The sequence below is a fragment of the Zootoca vivipara genome, chromosome 3 (genome assembly GCF_965207765.1).
Source record: "Zootoca vivipara chromosome 3, rZooViv2.hap1.1, whole genome shotgun sequence".
Taxonomy (NCBI): Eukaryota; Metazoa; Chordata; class Lepidosauria; order Squamata; family Lacertidae; genus Zootoca; species Zootoca vivipara.
In genome coordinates, this window is record NC_142586.1 from 101,800,758 (window position 1) to 101,819,491 (window position 18,734).

General features: G+C 48.3%; 1 protein-coding gene and 1 long non-coding RNA gene across 3 annotated transcripts in view; one reads left to right on the forward strand and one right to left on the reverse strand.

Annotated features, from left to right (window-relative positions):
- SRF (serum response factor) overlaps positions 1 to 9,969 on the reverse strand; it is a 68,572-nt gene extending 58,603 nt beyond the window's left edge. The window contains exon 1 of one of the 2 annotated variants that reach the window (XM_035111160.3): positions 9,121 to 9,969. In XM_035111160.3, the coding sequence (XP_034967051.3) occupies positions 9,121 to 9,699 (579 nt within the window). In that variant the 5' untranslated portion in view covers positions 9,700 to 9,969. The remainder of the gene's footprint in view (positions 1 to 9,120) is intronic. The other variant, XM_035111159.3, reaches the window with a different exon arrangement.
- Positions 9,970 to 10,164: 195 nt separating this feature from the next.
- LOC118082824 (uncharacterized) lies at positions 10,165 to 12,159 on the forward strand. Its single transcript, XR_004692306.2, has 2 exons — positions 10,165 to 10,320; positions 10,590 to 12,159. It is a non-coding gene; the product is annotated as an uncharacterized LOC118082824 (long non-coding RNA).
- Positions 12,160 to 18,734: the final 6,575 nt, after the last annotated feature.

Below are 18,734 nucleotides of genomic sequence, written 5' to 3' on the forward strand. Positions count from 1 at the left end.
GGGGAGAGTGTTCTTGTGCTCAGGTCCTGCTTGTGGGTTTCCTATAGGCATCTGGTTGGCCATGAAGAGAAGAGGATGCAGGAGCATATTATTTGGTCCAACCACATATGGAAGGGTCAAAGTTCTCCACCCCCATTTTAATTAACTCACAGCCGTCCTTGCCAACATGGTGTCCTCCAGATGTCTTGGACTGCATCTCCCATCAGCCTTGGCCAGCACACATATGTTAGCTGGGAATGATAGGAGTTATAGTTCAAAACATCTGGAGGGCACCAGGTTGGCAAGGGCTGGCGTCCAGCAGTAAATGCAGACCATCGTACATCCACGCATCCCACCAAATTGTATTTGCTCACGTTCCTCTTGCTCCAGAGCACCAGGGCTGAAATGCAAGAACAGCTTGTCTCCTATAGAGCAAAACAAACTGGGTGTTCAAGTGAGAATACAACACTGGGAAAATGCAGGTTCTTTGTTTTTTTGCACAAAGAACAGGGTATAAATCACATATTCCGTCCAGCAAAGGGTAATTGCAGCAAACAGTTTGCTTAAGTGGCAACTCCCCGCAGCATACATATAACACCACTTGACCCCCAACTGAACCATTTCAGCAGCCTCAAGATCTCTATGAGGATTTTACCAAAATTCAACTGCTGTTACCCTACCAAAGAATAAAATGGGACAAGGAGCACTAATAGGCGGCAGTCAGAAGACCGGCTTTCAAACCCGCATCCCGGTTGACAAACGCATAAAGGCATCCGCCCAGAAACAACGCAAAATATATACAAAGAAGTCCCCAAACATGGAGAAAGCAAGATGTGCTCAGCAGTTGAAGCCTCTAATTTCATTATCATTGTCACTGCTTCTCTTGCAAACAGCTTAATAGACAAAGCATCAGGCTGGAGTCGATGAATGCCTTGAGCTACAGAAAACTAGCAGAGTTAGCTGCAGATCTTGGCAGAGTAATTCCATAAAAGGGGCGGGGGGGGGAGTGCCTTAAAAGTGTAAACCCGTGAAAAGGTCATTACAGTCCTGCTTTCGTGCACTGCTTGCTGAACTGCCCTCTATAGCAGCAACACTCCAAAGATCATCTCGGTGACACAAAGTCACAACCAGAGCAGGGGCAAGCCAAGGAATGCCTGGAGGACAGCAAGTTAGTATGGCGAGATCTACCTGGCTGCACAACTAGGCTACTTCACACTGAGCAGCCACTCAAAGTTCTCCTGAAATGATGGCCCAAGACCATCTAGTCACTTCTAAGAGGTTTTTTGGTTTTTTTAAGAGCAAAGTGCACGTTTGTGCATGCACATTCATAATCCCACAAACTCAATGCAACTCCGTGTCTAAACAAAAGGTAGTTAAAGGTACCCCTGAACATTAGGTCCAGTCACGGACGACTCTGTGGTTGCGGCGCTCAGCTCGTGTTATTGGCCAAGGGAGCCGGCATACAGCTTCCGGGTCATGTGGCCAGCATGACAAAGCCGCTTCTGGCGAACCAGAGCAGCACATGGAAACCTTACCGCTGTTGCGGTACCTATTTATCTACTTGCACTTTGACGTGCTTTTGAACTGCTAGGTTGGCAGGAGCTGGGACTGATCAACGGGAGCTCACCCCGTGCAGGGATTCGAATCGCCGACCTTCTGATCAGCGAGCCTAGACTCTGTAGTTTAACCCACAGCGCCACTGCTTGCTGCTTATTCTGCAATGCATAGAAGCTGATGTTCTGCCCTAAGGGTTATCGCTATGCCTGGGCCCAGGCCCTCAGAGCATTACTTGCGAGTGACGTTTCCGTCGCAGCAGGGCAATGCTCTTATAAATAGATAAAATAAACACAGAACAACAAAGCCAAATAATGATACGGACAAGGGTGCAGGTTCTGCTCATCTCTCTCACTTGTAGAAGCCCCTTCGGGCATCGCTTTGAAACATCAGGCGTTGTTGGGAAACAAGTCCTGAAAGAGAGATCAGCAGAATCCGGGAGCCATGTTTTTCACCCCACCACCCCCTGCTGTTCCAGGGCACACAGCAAATCTAGGAGTTTGAATCAAGCTCAGGGCCTTGCCTTTGCATGCAGGTCACAGGTTCGATCCCCGACTTCTCCAGATAGGGCTCAGAGGGTCCCGTTTGAAACCCTGAAGAGTTGCTGCCGGCCAGTGTAGGCAATGCAGAGGTAGATGGAACCATGATCCGACTCTACTTGATGGCAGCTTTCTATGTACCCATCAGCTGTTAGGCTGTGTTTGACTCAACAGGCTCTGAGCTACGCAGGCCAACTCTACAGGTGCAAGTCAAGAGGATGTGTGGCATCCCAGTCCTGGGAGCTGCAGCTGCTCCCGCAGCCCCTTGCCCCGGACCTTAGGCAGACCTTCACACGCAGAGCTGGATTGCAGCTTCCCGGCCCCCTTTGAATTCTTGTTTGGCCAGACTGCTGGCAACACACAGCAGAGAGCGGCAGAGTGCTCCAGTCCGCTCTATGGCCATGGCCACAACCAGAAAGCGGGACAGCTGAGGGAGGGAACAGAGCCTTTCTTCAACTTTGTCCCAATGGCAAACAGCTGCTCCGGGCTTCATTTCACAGCAGCGACTCGGGGGGAAGGCAAGACCAGCTGTTGGAGAGCTTCTCAAATGGCAACGGTGGCGTGTGCAAAGGGCCTGCAACCACACAACACATTTGGCCCAAGGGTACTGGCCTAAATTCTGCCATTTACTCAGGAGAGGAGAAAAGAGGAGAGGATGAAAGCCAGTGGCTGGAGGGCAAAAGAGCCCAGCTCCTGTTCTGCAATGCACCTACCCACTCCAGAATGAGTTAACTGGCTATGGAGGAAGTGCATATTGAGTCCGTGGATACAGCAATGTGTTAGATGAGGACGAACAAACCGAAGCTCAGTACAGACGAGATGTGGTGTGCAGCATTTGGGACATTGTGCCGTCCATCTTGGAAGAGTCAGGTCTAACAGCTTTCAGGGGTGGTCAGATCCAGCTTTGACTACAGAAAGCTCAGGGGCATCCGTGCCACAAAGCTGCTTTCACTGGCTTCAAAAGGGATCCAACAGATACCCCTTTTCTTGGAATGAAAACACCATGCCACAATTACCCCAATGTCAGTAACACCCAGATTCAAACTACTACAGGGATGAGGAACCTGTAGATTTCATTGGCTCCAATTCCCTGGTCAGAAACCAGGGATGATAGAACTGGGAGCCCAACTCTGGACTACAGTCATACCTTGGATTACAGTCACTTCAGGTTGTGTGTTTTCATGTTGCGCTTTGCACCAAACCCGGAAGTACCGGAACAGTACAATTCGGGTTTCGGCGCGCGTGCATGTGCAGAAACACTAAATCAAGACCAGCGCATGCGCAGACGCGGGTTGTGAACATGTCTCCCGCACGGATCACGTTCACAACCTGAGCGTCCATGTGTACGATGAAGCTGCCTCCGACGATTGTTCCAAAACTTTCACCGGAGCTGAACACAGTGGTCAGATTATAAACAGGGATTCACTGGTCTGGTGTAGACATATTTCGACTTAATAGGGTGTTCATGTGCCTGAAGCCAGTGACCCCTTCCACCACACGTGACTCAGATTTTCCAAGTTAGTCAATCCTATTAGGAAACTACAATTACCAGAACAAACCAAGATCTTAAACCAACTACAAACCATGGGCCAGGATTCTGGTTTGTTCCAATCGAGGAAGCTCTGAAGCCAAGCTGCAGAGCACCTGCCTTGCGTGCAGAAGGTCGCAGGTTCAACCATCAGCATCTCCAGGTAGAGCTGAGGATGTTACCTGCCTGAAACCCTGGAGAGTCAGTGTATGGACAAAACTGAGCTAGACGGACCAGTGGTCTGACTCCATGGATAAGGTCACTTCCTCTGTTCCTGTAACTGTAGTTTCCCAGCTCAGGTATAATTAATTCACCTGGCAAGCCTTCAATCACAGCGAATGGAGGAGGAAAGGGGGCGGCAGGTGCTGGCAGAAGGCTCAAGCATAACTCAGCTTAAGTCAAGATATGTCTGAACTGAATCATGGTAATGAGCACAAATCAAAAGATCTACATACTGGCTTTGGCCTGTAACAACTTGGGGTCAGAGTATCTGAATGACCAACTGTTCCTGAATCACAAAAGACACTCCTGGGATTGCACCTTGCCTGTGATGCTGCCCCATTTCCTGAACATCCTGCCCAGACATGTCCACGCAGCATCTCCACTGTTAGCATTTAGGAACCCAGAAAAATCTGTTCAACTTTTAGCTTTTTTAAAAAGAAGAGATGTTTTGTACTATGGGTCTGCTAGTTTTATCTTACTGGTGTTCTACCTTTTGTGTGTAGTTTTCTTTTGTCATTTAAAATTAACACAACTACGTTTTACTCCGAGTACACTCACTGAAAATTCACAGGCATGGCTACTCTAGGGCCATTATTTTCAACAGGTCTGCTCTGAGTAAAACAGCTGAATACCACCCCTGCGGTGGGAAAGTAGGTCAGAAAGGTGGGAAAGTAGAGGCAGCAATGCTTTAGGCTTTACAGTGGTACCTCGGTTTAAGTACACAATTGGTTCCGGAAGTCTGTACTTAACCTGAAGCGTACTTAACCTGAAGCGAACTTTCCCATTGAAAGTAATGGAAAGTGGATTAATCCGTTCCAGACGGTCCACGGAGAACTTAAACTGAAAGTACTCAAACTGAGGCGTACTTAAACCGAGGTATGACTGTACTCTGTCAATCATAGTAGCTGAATGGAGCCCTCTAGGTCAGTGTTTCCCAACCAGTGTGCCTCCAGATGTTTTGGGACTACAACTCCCATCATTCCTGACCACTGGTCTTGCTAGCTAGGGATGATGGGAGTTGTAGTCCCAAAACATCTGGAGGCACACTGGTTGGGAAACACTGCTCTAGGTTATCAATGGGGGGGGAGAAGGGGAGGCTGCTGCTAGGGTGTGCCTGGATATGACCACTGGTGGAAGAGGTGCGACAGGATGCTGGATGAGATTAAGTCTTGATCTGATGCAGCTCGAGTCTTATGCTCAGAAACTACAATTATATGCGAGAGAGAGAGAGAAAGAAACACAGAGAAAGGAGCTGCAGCAAATCACTTACAGATTTCAGGCAACAAGATACCACTCCCTTTTGGGGATTTGTCACTGTTTCCTAATCATTGCTCATCAGGAGACATTCACCATTACCGTAAGTTAGGGCATGGACACCCAAGCTGCTGAAACACACCAGTTACCTAACTTATCAACTTCCAAACAACTTTGGGGGTGATGGCTTCAGGGTGCCTCTGAAAATCTGTGACCCACCTTCCTAGGCTACAGTTTGCTAACCTAAAGTTATTGCTGGAGCATACCTTCCAATGGCCATGCTGACTGGGGGCTGGTAGGAGCGGGAGGTGAACATTTGGAAAGCCGTAAGTCCCACATCCGTGCTTTAAAATAAGAGATGGTGGAGTTTACTTTTCAACTCTTTGTACTGAACCAACTCCTACCAATCCCAATGGTCAGGGTTTATGGGAGTTCTGGCCAAATAGCATTGTTCCTCCCCCTTAAAAGGCAGGGAAGGGAACAATTGTCATTCTCTTTGAGCAACTGGTTGAGTGGTTTAGGAATAGGTGTACTTGCACATGGTGTTTCTATGGGTGTGTACCGTTTGCCTTTTTAAAAAATTATATTTTGCAGCTCAGGTAAAGATGTCTAATACTTGGGACGGGGCTCTAGGAGTGGGAACATGTTCAAAACACTTAAAACACATGCAGGATGTTGGAACTTTGCTATACAGTGGTACCTCGGTTTATGAACACAATTGGTTCCGGAAGTCTGTTCATAAACTGAAGTGTTCATAAACTGAAGCGAACTTTCCCATTGAATGTAATGGAAAGTGAATTAATCCGTTCCAGATTGGTCCGTGGCGTTCGTAAACCGAAAATTCGTAAACCGAGGTGTTCATAAACTGAGGTTCCACTGTATATACTGTGGAGTTGTTGATCAAAAATAAAGCAAGCTGCGATTTTATTTTATGCACAGTTATATCCGGCCTTTCTTCCACCGTGAAACCTGAGGTAGTCAACATGGAGCTCCCATCCGGACCTGCATAGCTTCCAGAAGGGGGCTGAATGATGCGTTCTCAAACGCCTTCAACTGTAATCCTAAATAGTGAATTCTAGAAACAGCCTCAGCACACCCCCTTTTCCCCTTGACATCTGATGGGAGGGTGCTACTACCGAGAAGGCCCTCTGCCTGGTTCCCCATAACTTCACTTCTCGCAAGGGAGGGAATGGCCAGAAGGCCCTCGGAGCTGGACCTCAGTGTTCAGGCTGAACGATGCAAGTGGGGACACTCATTCAGGTATACAGGGCTGAGGCTGTTTAGGGCTTTAAAGGTCAGCACCAACACTTTGGATTGTGCTGGGAGCCAATGTAGATCCCCTGTTATATGGTCCCAGCGGCCACTCCCAGTCACCAGTCTGGCAGCCGCAGGGGAGGAGAACGGGGGCAAAGGTAGAATGAGTTGGCTGCATCCCTGACTCTAGCTCCACCTACTTCTGGCCTCCCTGTCTTCCACCCTACGAGGCCCAAATGGCACAGCAACCATACGAGCCCTTGGTGCATCCTGCATCCTTTTCTTTGGCCTGCCCAGCAACATTGTAGCAAACAAGCCTATGACTCACCTGGGGAAAATAAGCATCTCCCCCAGGCAACAAAGTTATAGCACCGTAAGCCAATATATGTAAGGACTTAGCTATAATGGTGCAAATCACTATTATTGCATCAATGATTTCTGTGTGTGTTGACAAAGATGGAGGAACAGAAGGAGTGAGAGAATATTAACCAATATGGAAAGTTCTGCACCACTGGGTTTTTTAAAGTCTGGTATTGATACCTCGAACATCATAATACCTCCCTGAAAAAGAGCAGGCGGTGTTGATGGGTTTTAACACAACCAAGAGTCTCAGGGTTACCTTAAAGACTGGAAACTGAATTGTGACATAAGCTTATGGCACAATACAACTGCCAAATCTTCACAACATGCCACAATTTGGGACTGCTATAGGTTGTTTGGACTGCTTAAAGCCTAGTCCAGCAACCAAGATGAGAAGATCTCAGCTAGATTAGTCCAAAGGCCCATCGCTAGTCCAGCATCCTGTTTCTCACAGCAGCCGGCCAGATGCCTGTGGGGAAGCCTGCAAGCAAGACATTAGCGGAACAGCATTCTCCCCACCTGTGATTCTCAGCAAATGGTATTCAAAGGCATGTCGTTTCTGACAGTGGAGCCAAAACATAAGGCCTTGTGGCTAGTAGCGTTAACTTCCACGAGTTTCTCTAACTCTCTTTTAAAGCCACCCAAGTTGGTGTCCATCATTACACCTTGTAAGAGAGAATTTCATAGTTGAACTTTCTCTTGCTCACCCCGACTCTTCCAACATCCAGTTTTAACTGGGTGGTCCCAGGATCTAGTATTGCATGATGCATGCATAATTTTATAAAACTATGGCCCCATCCTTATCTGCCTTTTTCGAAACCCGAGTTGCTTGCGATTGCTCTTGCAGCGTCCTATACAAATTCAGATAAAACACTGCAGTGAACGGGGAGAACCGTGCCACCCTGAAGGGAACGAGAAGAAAATGATTCTGCTAACCCTAAAACCCAGATTTAAAAGCAAAGGGAATAATTACCAGATGGTGCAATCCCTCTCTGCTAACCCACACATTGTCCAGCCAATTTCAGGGACACATGGGGGGCAGGGATAGCCCCACTGCACAAGCGGGAGTCCCTGTGTAGGGCTTCTGTTTTCAGGGTTTGTTAGATGAATCTTACCCATAGTAGCTAACAAATCATTTTTTAAGCTCGAGAGAGGTAGCTCAGTAGGTAGAGTGTGAGCCTCAATTTCAGGGTCTACACATGACCCAACTCTATATGATTCTAATAACTTTTAATTCTGTCCCTAAACAGGAAGACAGTTTTTTTAAAAAACACATTAAGGGGCAAGCCTGTCTCAAGAAGGAGCCCTAACATTTAATCAAGCTTTAAAATCAGGGATGGGGAATCCATAGTCTCTGAACCCTGGCAATGGGCTGGGATCGATGGAAATCAAAGTCCACCCTCATCTGAAAGACCACAAGTTCCTTATCCCCGAGTCAAAACTAAATCACCCACAAAACAAACCTTTGTGGGTCTACTTGGCTGTATGTCTCACTGTGGTTAACGGGGGCTTACTCCCTAGTTTAGGATTGCAGACTCAGTTCCCAACAGAGGCTCAACTCTGTACACAATGGGGAGCGATCCCTATTTAATTCTATAGGACATGCTTCTGAGTAGACAAGCACAGGATGGCACTGTGATTCTTGCCCTCAAAACTAGAGGGATCAGCAGAGGAAACTCACCAGGGCACTGGCTGGAGTTTTGTTTAGTTCAAGGCTCTCGGTTAGCCTGTCAGTTCCACCCACTGCCACTTTACAGGGAAGCAAACACCCAGCACACCCAAACTAACGCGTGCCGCGTGCATGTTGCAAGCCCAGCCCCACTGAACTCAATGGGGCTTCTGCACAAGGTAAGTAAGGGACGAAGTTTGCCTACTTATTTGCAGGCTCGCGAGGGGGGTGGGGTTGCAAAACACAGGCACACCTTTCTCCCCCGAGGATGCTGCAACGGATTCGCCCCGACCTTTCAACCCGAACGCAACCCGGACTGGTAAAACATCCGAGGCGAGTCATCCGCTGCATTTCCCCCTTTCCGCGATGCATTTCGAAGTGAAGGGCTCCCGCAACGGCGGGGGGGGGGGCGGCCTCCCTCGAGCTGAATCCGGGCCAGAGCGGGGCGTGCCTTTCCGGTGCTGAGGCTGGCTGGCTAGGCCCACGGCTGGCTCCCCTTCCGGTGTCAATTGCCCAAGACCCAGCCAGCCCTGAGGCTGCTCTCTCCAAAGCCAACGCGTGCATTGACAGGCCGACTTGGGGCGCTCCGGCGGAGCACGTGCACCTGAGACAACGGTGCTTCCGAGCATGTCAAGAGCGCCCTCCCCTCGATTCCCTTTCTACAGGCAGAGAAGCAGCCAAGGACCCCTATTATCCAGAAATAACCCCCCGCCCCGCTTTCCTTGCACGCGCTCTGCCCTCCAACCCCGCTCCCCGAGTACCTTTTTCATGATGCCCGTCTTCCTCTTGCTGAACGTGGTGTATCTCCGCAGCTTGTTGTCGATGAATTCCATCTTGATCTTGACGCGGCCGCGGGTCTTCTTGCCCGGCTTGGCGCCGCTGACGGCGCCGCTCGCCCCGCCGTAGCCCCCCGCCGCCGCCGCTGCAGCCGCCGCCGCCACGGCCGCCGCCTCGGGCCCCCCCACCACCACCCCGAGCTCCATGTCGCCCAAAGTCCGCTTCACGCCGCGCCGGTCGCCCACCAGCTCTTCCTCCTCGCCAGACTCCGAGTTGCCTTCGCTGTCGCTCGCCGCCGCCGCCGCCACGGCCGCCCCCAAGTCCCGGTCGCGCTCGAAGCGACCCGCGGCCGCCCCAGGGCCGCTAGGAGGGCCCGTCCCGTTGCCGGGGCCGCGCACTCCCGCAGAAGCCGCCGCCGCGGAAGCAGAAGAGGCAGCGCCGCCGCCGCCGTTCGCCCCGCGGGGGAGCCCCGCGCCCGGCCGGCCCGAGGACGTCCTCGCCATGCCCATGACCGAGCTCCGGGGCAGGGCGGCAGCGCCGTTCCCGGCCCCGCTGGGTAACATGGTACCGCCGCCTCCTCCTCCTCTAAGCGCCAGTGTGGGACGGACGCGTCGGGTCAGGCCGGCCCTGCCATGGGCCCCGGAGCCGGCAGGCTCGGCCCGGCCCCCTCCGTGCTCTCGCTCTGCTCTGCCCTGCCGCCGCCGCTGCTTTCGCCCGCCTTCCTGCCTCGCGAGCCTCTTGCTCACGCTCCACGCAGGACCCGCGCCGGCCCGGGGCGCCCCCTCGCTCCCTCCGCCTCCTCCTCCTGCCGCGCTGCCTTTCTCCCCATATAAAGCGATACAATGTTGCCTTTTATGGCGAGGGCGCTCCTTATATGGTGCGAGCCGGCGCTTTGCATCTATTGGCCGACCCCTCAGCGGCGCCCGCGCGCCGTTGGCTGGCGGGGGCCGGGCTCGCCTCGCCGTTGGACGGGGCGGGCGAGGGTTCGTTTGCATACATTCCAAAAGAGCTGCGTTCGCGGAGACGTCACTCGGAGGCGCAGCTCTTAAAGGGAAAGGAGGGCGGCGCTTCTCCCCGAGCAAAGAGGAGGCGGGGCAGCGGCAGCAGCCTGGGAAGGAGGGAGGCAAGGCAGGAGAGCGTGGATTGAGCAAGAGAGACAAGGAGCCGGGGCCCGGGGGCAGACGGTAGGAAATATCCCCGGGGGGCTCAGCAGCTGAGAGACTGCTGGATCCAAGGGGAGTGGGGAGGAAAGCCCTGCATGTTTACTCGCGAGTAAGCCCACCAAGTTCGTTCTTTTTTTTACTCACAAGTAGGCGTGCGTCGGTCTTGGAGGCAGGATCTGCACGTGCACCGACGGGCGGGGATGTACCATAACATATAGTACGTATATGAAATGAAATGATCGTAAATCTTTTTCTTTCTTTCTTTCTTTTTTTTCTCTTCTCTACCTAAGGAGCAAAGAGGTACCGGGATCCAACTAAGTGAGGGGGCACGCGGGACGGAGAAGCAACTCCTCGCCAACGGCTCAGTCGGAGCCACCAGCTTTCAGCTGTCAAGTTTGTCCAGAGACACCTTTCCGCGCCCCCCCCCCCGGCCATTCCTCGCTCCTCCTGGATTTGAGGTAGAACGTGCCTGCTGCTGGAGGCTCATCAGATGGTTTGAGGGTAGCCCTCTTGTTCACACTCCCAATCTATGGGGTTGGACTGGAGAAACTCCAGACAGGGGTGTGTTGGGTTAGCCAGGAAGTTGAACAATTAGCCTTTCCCTACCAGGCCTGCTCCTCACCACAAAAAAAATCCCTGGGAAGAGTGGGATTGGTGCATTGGATCATTTATGTCCAAGCTTCTCTTCACACCGCCTTCCAAAGTTTCTCTCCAAATGAGAAGTAAAGTATTCAAAGTTGAGAATGTCAGCACTGCCAAGCGGCAGAAGACAAGAGAAAAGTTTGGAACAGCAAACAAAACAAGAGTATCATGCAGTGGTTTATGATATAATATCAGCAAGAGAAAGCAAGGTTTAAAAAACAGGCACAGGAGCATAGCTGCCAAGTCTCCCGTTTTTCATGGGAAACCCCCATTTTTAAAGCCGTTTCCTGCTGTTATCCCGAATGGTGAAATATCCCGTAATTCCCCCAGATTTTCAAAGCAGCTCCTGCCAGCTAGGGAGGCTCCTTGCGCAGAACCGATTTCGGGTGCCGCTCTGCCCATGTCTGGGCACCGGAAACAGGGCAGCGCCGGCACCGGAAGTCGCTTCTACGCATGTCTGGAGATGCGTAGAAGCGACTTCCGGTGCCGCGCCGCTGCTGATCCCGTATTTTTCAATCTGGGAGTTGGCGGGTATGCACAGGCGTGCGTCCCATATAGATGCAGAGCTGAGTTTGCTTCCTGGCTGCAGCGAAAAATGGAGATAATTAGTGACTGGAGGCATATCAGTCCTACATACTTAAGGAATCACTGTTCAAGTGAGTTCTGTCCCTGGGGATTAGAGTTGTGCAAGGATGTTAATCATCCCAGTGTTCTTAGGTAAAGAAGAATGGTTAAACTTCATAACTTTGCAATATAGGCGTTGTGCCCCCTCTTTACTCTCCATCAAACTAAATTAGAGTCTTTTTAGAGTTGGCACCTTTCAACTTTGCACATAATGGACAGTCTAGCCATTCACCAGAGAAAAAAATGTGGGGGACATAAAGAGGCTTATTCTGCTGATAAGGCTACTTAATAGCTACTCTTACAATATTAATCACAGGGTAGGAAGCGTACAGTACTCACAAATGCAGCATTATCTATAATCTCAGCAAAGATAGTTTTTCAACCCACTGTATTATCTAAATAGATAATGCTCAGAAATATTTGATTTATACCCTGGTACTTTTGCTTTGAATTGCTTTATCTGCTTTTATAATTGCATACAAACTATTTTACTTCTTCAATTGTATGATTAAATTGCTGTAACTCCCCCTGGAACCTTAGGGAGAAACGGCGAATAATAAATCATATAAATAAAAGACATATCAATTCACATTATCTACGATGCATCGTTCATACTAATTTTTTGGGATTTCATTTCTTAGAAATAACTGAGGGTGAGTACATAGAAAGATATAGATAATACACCATTCATCGATTGTCTATGATGTGTCTCCTATTTAAGAATATAAATCACAATCAGCTTTCCATAACTTCTTTTTGGGAAATTTTTAGGAAATTATGTGGCCTAGTTGTTGGCTGGTATTAAAAGACTTATAACATTAAGCCATGTTTTGTTTTAATCACAAATCATCTTGCAAAAGGGCATACAAATCATGGCCCGTTACTCCAAAGTTTGGTTTGTTTTTCAGCTACTCTTGCCTCTGCTGTTGCAACTTATCATCACTTCCGTTGACATTGGGGGCATGCGCACAGACAGAATTCATTTTTTTCAAGTGCTCTGGGTAAAAGTCAAGATCCAGTAGAATTAATCTGAGCATTGAAAAGAGAGAATGGCACTCTTCCAAGCTGAGCTTTTACGTACTTCTCAAGGGAGAAAAGGGTACCGCCTCTTCAGCATCTCATGACCCAAAGGGCATTGAGTGATGGGCACTAGGGCAAGAACATTGCACCCAGGTTGGCATTAACCAAACAGCAGGTTGCAGACCAGTTCTATGAGGGATTAAATATTTTTGAGTGCTTAAGCAAAACTCTGTAAACACGAAGGAGATGATGTCACCTCACAATGCTTCCTTCATCCACTCTTTCATGTGCATCATGCAACAATGGGACTCCCCTACGTACTAACAACCCCGACCAGGCCTCCTCCCCCACACAGAGAGCTCACGCATTGATGCTCACGCATTGATGCATGCAGGCCATGAATCTGAACTGGATGTCAAAATTATTTGGGATCAGAAATATTTAATAGGAGGAAGATTGTGGGAAAAGGTGTGTGGGAGCGTCACAGAAACTGAAAGGGCAGCCAAAGTACACTTTGGTTATGCGCAGAGGCCCTTGCCTCCTTATGCTACTTCCATCGTTCATCTGCAGCCAGCCGTAGTGCTTTTGCTTCTACAGCCAGAATCTAATCATTGCAGTTCAGATTGGAAAAGAATTTTGCCCCCGGGTCAATTTGGCTGGCAATTCTATGCCAGGAAAAAAGAGAGAGAGTTGCAGTTTATAAGTCTTGCTGCTCAATTAATTTGCAAACAGTTTTAAACTCATGCTCCTGCACACGTGTGTGTGTGTGTGTGTGTGTGTGTGTGTGTGTGTGTGTGTGTACACACACACACAGATGCACACAAAACTTACTCCTTGCCTTCAGGCATCTCTGGCTCTCTTCCATTTCCACCCCTCCTGTTTTTCCCACTTAACAGCACAACTGTGCCCCTGAAGGACCAGATGTGCAGCCCAGGAGTCATTTTGGACTCACAGCTGCTCATGGAGACGCAGGTCAATTCTGTGTCCAGGGCAGCTGTCTACCAGCTCCATCTGGTACACAAGCTGAGACCCTACCTGCCCGCGGACTGTCTCGCCAGAGTGTGCATGTTCTAGTTATCTCCCGCTTGGACTACTGCAATGCGCTCTACGTGGGGCTACCTTTAAAGGTGACCTGGAAACTACAACTAATCCAGAATGCGGCAGCTAGACTGGTGACTCGTTCACTGGTACAAGTACATTTCAGAGTGTTGGTGCTGACCTTTAAAACCCTAAATGGCCTCAGCTCAGTATACCGGTATCTGAAGGAGTGTCTCCACCCCCATCGCTCAGCCTGGATGCTAAGGTCCACCTCCGAGGGTCTTCTGCTGATTCCCTCATCGTGAGAAGCAAAGTTACAAGGAACCAGGCAGAGGGCCTTCTCAGTAGTGGCGCCCTCCTTCTGGAACACCCTCCCTTCAGATGTCAAGGAAATAAACAACTATCTGACTTTTAGAAGACACCTGAAGGCAGCTCTATTTAGAAAAGGTTTTAAGGATTGGTGTTTTTATTGTGGTTTTAGTTATGTTGTAAGCCACGCAGAGTGGCTAGGGGAACCCAGCCAGATGGGCGGGGTATAAATAAAGTTGTTGTTGTTGTTGTTGTTGTTGTTGTTGTTGTTGTTGTTGTTGTTGTTGTAGTATAAATAATGTTGTTGCAGTCGTCGTCAAGGTTTTTTTCTTTGCCAAGGACACCTGCTAATATGTTTCATCTTATTTTTATTTTAACATTTTTTAAATCCTCTCTCAAGGCGATTTACAACCATACAAAACAATTTAAAAAATAATGAGGGTAGGCTTTAAAAAATGCAAATAAAAACCTAAGGCACACTTGCCACACAACTGCCAATGGCATGTGTGGGAGGCAGAGTGAACAAATGAATAGGCTTCTGGAAAAGGCAGAATTTATAGAATTATAGTCATCAAAGTTCAACAGACAACATAATGTTTCTGGTCAGAGCACAGAATATGAGTAGCTGGTGGTTGGCAGGCGCAAAAATCAAATAAAATTGAGCATACCTATGGGTAATGCAGTTCTAATTTGAAGATCTGTTAAATTCACTTAAAAATAAAAATAAAAGTTCCAGACGGTTAGGCCTTTGGGGAGGGAACCAGCAAGTACAGCAGTAAATGACAACCGTGGCCTTATTTATCTTGCTCTGGAAAAAGGAGCCCCCCTTCCCTTGGCTCTGGAAGCAGCAAGCTCAGACTTTGATTTACTGGATTATCTGGCCTACGACCCAATCTATGCTTGCAAGCCTGACTTTTACAACACTTGTAGCTATTTGGGGTTGGGTTGTAGACATGAGATTCTGCAAACCCTTTCTAGAAGGCTGGACCACAGAAAATATTATTAACAGAATTATCAAATGTACTGTACTGGACTTCTTTAAAGGGGGGTGGGGGTGGAAGGAAGTAGTAACACCATCACCAGCTTTTAACACTGCAAAAATTTAAATGCGCTTCCCCTGAAAGCCAGGTGGGTTTTTCATAGGATGGGTTCTGCATTTGCCTCGGGGCTTTTCTGAGAGTTTGTTAGTGGGGCGTAAAAGTCGGGGCCATTTGCTCGGCACCCAAAATATTGCATTCAGAGATTGAATACCTCTTCATAGGGCGCATCGTATCTAGTGAGAGGGGTTTGATGTGGCTGCAAATCAGCGTTTGTAACGGGGGTTTGGGTTTTTAGCACGGCTACCTCTGTTTCGTGGAACAGCATTCCAGTCAAGATATGAGAGGCGCCGACTATCTGAACTTCCCGAGAAAACATCAAAGACATTTATGGTTTGACAAGCATTCCCGGAAGGATGAGTAGGTCTCTGCAATTGGTGTCTACAGTGATTTTTTCTTCAAGAAAACCACCATTTTATAGTTCAAATTGGAAAAATAAATAAATGGATAAAAGTACAAAGATTCACGAAATGTTTAGGGGTATGTGTACCCCTGTGTCCGCCCCGCCCCCCAGAAAAAAAGCACTGCCTTTAAATTTTTGTTGTTGTTTAGTCATGTCCGACTCTTCGTGACCCCATGAACCATAGCACCATGTTGTTTTTAACTGGGTTTTGGGAGTTTGTTTGGTTTTTTAGGAGTTTTTGAATTTTGTACATTGCCTTCAGACATGTTTGTAGAAGGCAATGCTTAAATAAAGAAAGTAAATTTGGAACTTTTGGAATTGTCAGTAGGATTGGAATAACACTTGTAGTTCGATGGCGAATTTTGAATATAATGGAGAGGTAAAAGATTTGGATTACAGTGGTACCTCAGTTTATGAACACAATTGGTTCCGGAAGTCTGTTCATAAACTGAAGCGTTCATAAACTGAAGCGAACTTTCCCATTGAAAGTAATGGAAAGTGGATTAATCCGTTCCAGACGGTCCGCGGAGTAACCGTTCATAAACTGAAGCGAACTTTCCCATTGAAAGTAATGGAAAGTGGATTAATCCGTTCCAGACGTGTCCGCGGAGTACTTAAACTGAAGCGTTCATAAACTGAAACATGGGTATAATTGGTTCCGGAAGTCTGTTCATAAACTGAAGCGTTCATAAACTGAAGCGAACTTTCCCATTAAAAGTAATGGAAAGTGAATTAATCCGCTACAGATGGGTCCGCGGCGTTCATAAACCGAAAATTCATAAACCGAGGTGTTCATAAACCGAGGTTCCACTGTACTATAAAAGATACAGGAGGAAATGATTAACAATAGGACCCACAAAGGGGAGGAGGGGCGTGCTAAACGACTAAACAACAACAACGGGTGCAATACGTCACCATCATAGGGAAGGCTGTGATCAGGTAATCTGTGCGCCTACTTTGGTTGCTGCCCAGGTGCTACCTGTTGTTGGGAAAGTTGATGGGACTACACTTCCTCTGAAGGAGCAGGTTCGTAGCTTGGGGGTCCTCCTGGATCCTTTGCTGTCGCTCAGGCTCAGGTGGCCTCAGTGGCTTCCATCAGCTTTGGCTGGTGGCCCAGCTTTGCCCCTATCTGGACAGGGATAGCCTAACTACCGCTGTCTATGCTCTGGTAACCTCAATGTTAGATTACTGCAATGTGTTATACGTAGGGCTGCCTCTGAAGACAGTTCGGAAACTTCAGCTAGTGGAGAATTCAGCGGCCAGGTCGCTCACCGGAACGATACGGTTTGAGCATATTACACCAATCCTGGTCTGGCTGCACTGGCTACCAATTAGTTTCCAGGGCCAATTCAAAGTGCTGGTTTTGACCTGTAAAGCCTTAAACAGCTCAAGGACCACCTCTTTCCATATGAACCCCCGGACCCTGAGATCATCATCTTCATGTGTCTCCTCCTTGAGAGGTCCGGAGGGTGGCAACACAATAATAGGCCTTCTCTGTGGTGGCTCCCCATCTTTAAAAAGGCCCTGGTAAAAACTATTCTAGACTGCATATATTAAACCAGGCATCCCCAAACTGCGGCCCTCCAGATGTTTTGGCCTATAACTCCCATGATCCTTAGCTAACAGGACCAGTGGTCAGGGATGATGGGAACTGTAGTCCAAAACATCTGGAGGGCCGAAGTTTGGGGATGCCTGTATTAAACAGTTTGAATAAGGTTGCAGATAATTATCAGGTAGGGAGGCAGGAGTTTCTTTTTTCTGTTCTTAATGTGATTAAAGGGTTTTTTCAGTTATTTCTTTATCTTTTTTATACAATTGTGTTTGGTACAGATAATGAGTATTCTTTTTTTTTATTTAAAAAAAAGATAATTAGTATTCTATTTTATATTTCCTTTTTCTTTATTGTTATTCTTTTTTGAAATTTTGCCTTTTATGAGCTTTTTATAAACATGTTCGGGTTTTACTGCTTAATATGTTAAAAACCTTCAATAAACACACACACACACACACACACACACACACACACACACACACACACGTACGTGTGTATATGCAACACCTCAGCTAAAACACTTGCACTGGTTTCCCATAAGATACCCTGATGTTTTATGATATGTCAGCACAGAAATATTTATGTAAGTAAATTACATATAATGTTATCATAAAAACTGGCTGTTGGCACTTTAAGCCATGTATTCAACCATCTAAAGGCAGTGACAATGCACGGTCAGGTGGTACGCGGTGCGGAAAATTTCTTGTCACCCCCCCACACACACATTTTTATTTTTATTTTCAAATTTTCTGCAAAAATGGTTTGACTTTATTTCATATTTTTTTGGGGGGGGGAGCCAGAATTGTTGAGCTTTTTTGGGGAAGCCAAAGTTCTTGAGCTTTTTGGGGGGAGATTGCGTGCCTTGCGATGAGGAGTCTGACTGCTACCTTACAGCTGAGGGCCTAACCCAGCGTTTCTCAACCGCCGTTCCGCGGCACATTACTGTGCCGCAACACACTGGCTGGTGTGCCGCCGCGACGTGCGGCGAGAAGGGCGATTTTGCAGCTGCAAACTCCACCTCCCTGGGCGTCCTATTTCTTCGCCCCTTCTACCGTAGTTTCCACAGACCAATCAGCTTTCATTATTTCCATTTTCCCCATGCCTCACGTGACAGGATCATCCCAGAATCAGCCAAGATGGCAGCCCCCAGCAGCTAATAGTGCCGCACGTGTGTCTCTTTTTTGGAAAATCGAGCGGACTTCAAGTAGCTACTTTTAAAATATTCAATCTCCATCATTCAAAAGGTAGTTTGTTGCTAATTCACGGAGGCATGAAGACCAAATCGTCCTCTCACAAGTCCGAGAACACGCACAGGGTAAGATATGGGACGGCGGGGTCGGGTGGGGTGGATCAGAAACCCGGATCTTTTAAGAACTCGGCAGCGCTGACCCTCCGGAAAGCAATATTTGGCAAGTGTTTCTTACAGTCATAATTATAATATAGGGCGGCAAAGAGTTAACTTTTTTAACTTTTTTAATGGTGGTGTGTCTCGTGATTTTTTTCACGGAACAAGTGTGCGTGGCCCAAAAAAGGTTGAGAAACACTGGCCTAACCCGTCTCGTCTCTCACGGACGTTGAGTGCCGCACAGCATTTTGTCACCCCCCCGGGGTGACACCCGGGGTGAGCCGCACCCACCTTGCTCCGCCCCTGTATAAAGGTAACACAGCATCACAGGAGAGGTTCAGTTCTACAGCCAACCGGAGCCAATTAATTCCCCCAAAAGTTTGCCTGGTCTTAGAATGGCCCCCT